The sequence below is a fragment of the Pongo abelii genome, chromosome 1 (genome assembly GCF_028885655.2).
Source record: "Pongo abelii isolate AG06213 chromosome 1, NHGRI_mPonAbe1-v2.0_pri, whole genome shotgun sequence".
Lineage (NCBI taxonomy): Eukaryota > Metazoa > Chordata > Mammalia > Primates > Hominidae > Pongo > Pongo abelii.
Genome location: NC_071985.2, coordinates 91,782,621 through 91,787,622, shown reverse-complemented (window position 1 = coordinate 91,787,622; position 5,002 = coordinate 91,782,621). Strand labels below are relative to the sequence as shown.

Sequence of the window (5,002 nt, the reverse complement as noted above, 5' to 3'; positions counted from 1 at the left end):
AAATTTTACTGTATTTTTTAAAGATAATTATAATAATTGTACATAAATAATTATAGAAAATTAAATTAAGGCAATGTTAGTAAATATGGAAAGAAGAGGAAAGTTTTAAAATTTATTAGTCAAAAAGTTAAATGAATCATCTGTGTTTTTGACACTACCATTCAGTGAATACACCAAATATTTTTTACTGTAAATAAAGAAAGTGAAGATGTTTAATCTTGGAAAGGGCAAACAATAACTAAAATTGATATTTGTGGAAACCAAAGTATATTACTGTAAATAGTATCCTATCTTGTAGTTTTCTTTTAAACATGTGTGGCAGTACTAATAATCTAATCTTACTAAATATGTAATTATTCTAATGAATAGGTAACTACATAACTAAAAATAAAGATATAACTTAATTAAATATTGTTTTGGCTTTTTCTTAGATTTCTATTTCTGGAAAACCCCAATGAGGTAATCCATGATTCATAATTAAACAAAAAAACTTTTCTAAGATCTGTTACCTAAATAAAGACATACTACCTCAGAACACATTGTCAGCTTCTGAAGCGCAAGCTCTGTAGTTCTAAACCTCTAACGTGGCAAACAAATTTTCTTTAACCACAGCATTTCAGAAGAAAGAAACTACAGTTATTCAGCCACATAATAAGGTTCCTCATGATATGCACAGCAAGTTTTATAACGATGACACAGAGAGTATAAACATTTTTTCTAGGTATAGGGAAAATAATTAGGATGACAGAAATTTCAGTGTGACAAAGCACTAGGTATAGAGTAATCTCATGTTCTAATATGTTAGACAAACATTAAGGCAATAGAAAGGGCCAGACACGGTGGCTCACAGCTGTAATCCCAGCATTTTGGGAGGCTGAGGAGGTTGGATCACCTAAGGTCAGGAGTTCAAGACCAGCCTGGCCAACACAGTGAAATCCCATCTCTACTAAAAATACAAAAATTAGCTGGGCGTGGTGGTGCATGCCTGTAATCCCGGCTACTAGGGAGGCTGAGGCAGGAGAATTGTTTGAATCCAGGAGATGGAGGTTGCAGTGAGCCAAGATCATGCCATTGCACTCCAGCCCAGGCAACAAGAGTGAAACTCAATCTCAAAAAAAAAAAAAAAAAAAAAAAAAGCAATGGAAGGGAAACTGTGGCTCTGTATTAACTTCCAGACTTGTTCAACACTTTTTGAAGACAGAACAGTTTTTTAATCGCATTGTTCATGTCCTTGTTTCTCAGGCTATAAATGATGGGATTGAAGAATGGAGCAAGTACAGTAAACATCAGTGCAATGGCTGTGTCCAAAACTGGTGGATAAGTGTCACTGAAACGCAAGTACATGAGTGATACACTGCCAAAGAATATCAGGAAGACCATGAGGTGGCCTGCACAGGTAGAAAAAGCCTTTTGCCTCCCTTCAGAAGAGGGAATCCTCAATATCACAGTGACAATTCTTACATAGGACAGGGCAATGATTAGGAAGGTAATGATGATGGTCACAGCATGAATCACATCCTCAATCAGAATCATGGACATGTCTGTACAGGCCAGGCTTAGCACAGGGACCAAGTCACAGAAGATCTGATGGATTTGGTTGGGCCCACAGAAAGGCAGTGTGGAAATCATCACAATCTCGGGAAGCAGGATAAGGAAACCAAAGATGCAGGAACCTGCAGAGAGCTGAGCACAGAGCTGGGGGGTCATAATCATTTGATAGCGAAGAGGGTTGCAGATGGCAATGTATCTGTCAATGGCCATGGTGGTCAGCAAGATCCCCTCTGAGTTTCCAAGTGAATGGAAGAAATACATCTGCAAGAGGCAGCCAGTCATGGAGATGGCCTTCTTTTCACTGATGAGGTTGGAGAGCATCTTGGGAATGGTGGCTGTGGTGTACCAGATCTCCAGAAAGGAAAATATACTGATAAAATTATACATGGGGTTGTGGAGATGGGTGTCCAGCCTTACAGCAGAGAAGATTAATAAGTTACCAATGATAATAAAAGTATAGATGAAAAGTAAAGGAAAGAAGTACAGGAGACTACCATCCTGAAGCTGAGGGAATCCAGTGAAGATAAATTCAGTCACTTTTGATTGGTTTCCGCTCTCCATATTTCTAGTAGAGCTACCTGTGAATGAAGGAGAGGGCATAGTCCAGCTCATGAGAAGGTAGAGAAAAAAATAAATAAGATGTACAGCTAAACAACGTTGAGGAGTAAGAAGAACTACCTTGAAGGTTTCATTTTTTTCTGACTTTAAACTAGTGTACATATTGTCCAATGTTTGATTTTTCTTCATATCAAACATATCAAACATCTTTTTCATATCAAACATTGGACAATATGTACACTAGTTTAAAGTCAGAAAAAAATGAAACCTTCAAGGTAGTTCTTCTTATTCCTCAACGTTGTTTAGCTGTACATCTTATTTATTGGCACAACTGCAGAAATAGGGGTCTCCAAATGTTTTAATAATTAAAAAAACTAGTTAAAATTATTTTTATTTTAGCTTAATCTCTAATATAAGTATTTGCATTTATAAGTTATACACATTTACTATATTAAGGCATAATAATACAAAATTATATGTGTATCTCATATAATAAATTTTAAAAGTAAAAAGTATGAATACAAATAAACATAATAGATGTTATATTATGCTCTTTCCCTACTCGACTGGGCCATTGTGCACATGCTCTTTGAAAATCTCTGTTCTAAGGTGTTACAATGTAAACCTGAAGTTGACATTGAAATCCTAAGTCTATTGTTACCTATATGTCTTTTGGAAAATTACTTAATACCTCAGATTCTCAGGTAATCATTGGCAAAATGGGATTAAAAATAGTACCTATCTAACAAGGATGCTGTAGGATTTAGTAAATACTTGCAGAAAGATTTGGACAGTGTTTAACAGGCAACTTCTGGAAAGAGTGATACAATCTACCTCTCTGCATTTCTTGTTCTCCTTTAACACTGCTGTGTGCTTCCTCCCGAGCATTATGCTGATACTATACCGATCACGTTCATCAATGCCCTGCTAATTACTAATGGAAACTATCCAGTCATCTCTGGCACTTGATACTTTTCATTACTCCTGCTTGAGACTTTGGTCCTCTGTTTCCACGATTCCATTCTCAAGGGACGCGACGCCCAGATGGCTTTAAAGGCAATTCTAGCTTTGACTTTTGCTTCTGTTTTATTTATTTTTATTCGTATTTTCTTTCTTATTCTGCCTCTTCTCTCTTATACTAGCTTGTGTTGTCTTTCTTAAATTCTTTCCCAAGAGTCTATTTTCCCCAGGTTCCTATCATCCACTTCAACCTCTTATAGTTTTATACACTCCCTTAGTGATCTCATCCACTTACAGGATTTTAACTATTAATACTTCTAAATGTTTTTCTCTAATCAATCTCTCTTTCAGAAGCTTCACACCAACTATCTGACTCTTAACTCTCTGTAGCTTCATCTGCTAACATTCTCCCACTCCTCTCTCCCCTGCAATCCCATTGTTCATGTTGCTTTCTAAAATCACAGTTCCCTCCTGTTTGTGCTACTTCCTCTGACTTTAAAGTAACATACCTCTCCCTCCTCTGCCACCTCTCCTCACACAAAAGCAATATATACTGCTGGTTAAAAGTCTAGATGCCAGAAAAAAATTGCTAGCATTTAAATTCTCTTTATGGCTTACCAGCTCTGTGACTTAACATGAAGTTACTAAGCTTCTCTATGCCTTTAATATCTCATTTGTAAAATTGAGAAAATATTAATACTGGTTAATGAAGTCCTGAGAATAACTAAACATTTTATAATAACAATAGAATTGTATTGTATAGTATAGTATACGGTATTATTACCTCACTAATGCTGGCACTATTCCAAGCACATTGTATGCATTTTTCACCTCATGCTCTTAATGCGCTAATGAGGTGAAATGATTATCCCCATTTTACAGAGGAGAAAACTTAGGCACAGACAGGTTAAGTTCTTTGTCCAGAAATTCTCAGTTAATGCAGGGCAAAGTCAGAATTTAAATCTATGCACTGTATCTCTAGAGACACACTCTAATCTACATACAGTTGACCGCCTCTACCAATACATGTAAATGCATTTTAAAACCTTAGTGTCAGGAATATAGGAAACACTCGGAAGTGTTGAATGCCATTACGCTGTATTGAAGGGTTCATCAGGATCCATCATCAGCTCACTTGTTTTACCTTCTCTAGACTATGGGTTTCTCCTTCAGGACAGTGAACGTCTTTTATCCCTCATAGTGACTACAACAGGGTTAATATGTAGAGATGGTAGGTATCAAATAAATTAACTTGGAACTCAGCCACTTGGTACAATTATAATTAAGTGCACAAGACAGCCATGAGTAAGTGAACAAAGAAAACTGGGGACTGTTTGAAAAGGGAACTATGACAATTCAGTTCTAATGAGAGCCTCAATCAATTCTTGACTAGATGATCTCTCAGAAAATGGCATTATAAATGTGGCATGCTGTTTCATATATACCCATGCCCAGAACCACACTGAACAGAGCTTCATCCTGTAAATGCCTTTGCCTTCCACCCTTATTCAAAGTTCTAAATTCTTTAATAATAAGGTCTTCAGGTTATGACATGACGATGATGATGATGATTATGCATGGCGAGTGAATTCGGTCTCTTTATGTGTTAGTCATCTACACTCACCTTTGCCAAAAACATAGGGACTCCTCAGTCTGCCTGGGTCACTGCATCCTTAATATTACTTCAGCCACCTCAAAAAGGGATTTATTGTCTCTCCATAGGGCATCCAGGGAATAACAGGAAGGGGAACTGGGCTCTGTGGAGGATTCTTCCCCTCCACTGCACTGAAGTGAATCGCTTTCTCTCATGGGGTTAATTAACAGAAAGTTTCCCCTCTTACTCTCCTTTTGTTAGATTTTCAGATCGAAGTTGTCAATAAATATATATATTTTTCCTGATTGTACTCATCTTCCCAAATTTGTAAGCTTCTTT

General features: G+C 36.8%; 1 protein-coding gene across 1 annotated transcript; it reads right to left on the bottom strand.

Moving 5' to 3' along the window:
* Positions 1-318: 318 nt before the first annotated feature.
* LOC100433469 (olfactory receptor 6K3) lies at positions 319-4,731 on the bottom strand. The gene is made up of 2 exons (XM_002809969.5): positions 4,694-4,731; positions 319-2,129 (listed from the first exon to the last, which is right to left on the bottom strand). Exon 2 carries the CDS (start codon positions 2,110-2,112, stop codon positions 1,165-1,167), a length of 948 nt encoding a protein of 315 aa, XP_002810015.3. The 5' UTR covers positions 2,113-2,129; positions 4,694-4,731; the 3' UTR covers positions 319-1,164.
* Positions 4,732-5,002: the final 271 nt, after the last annotated feature.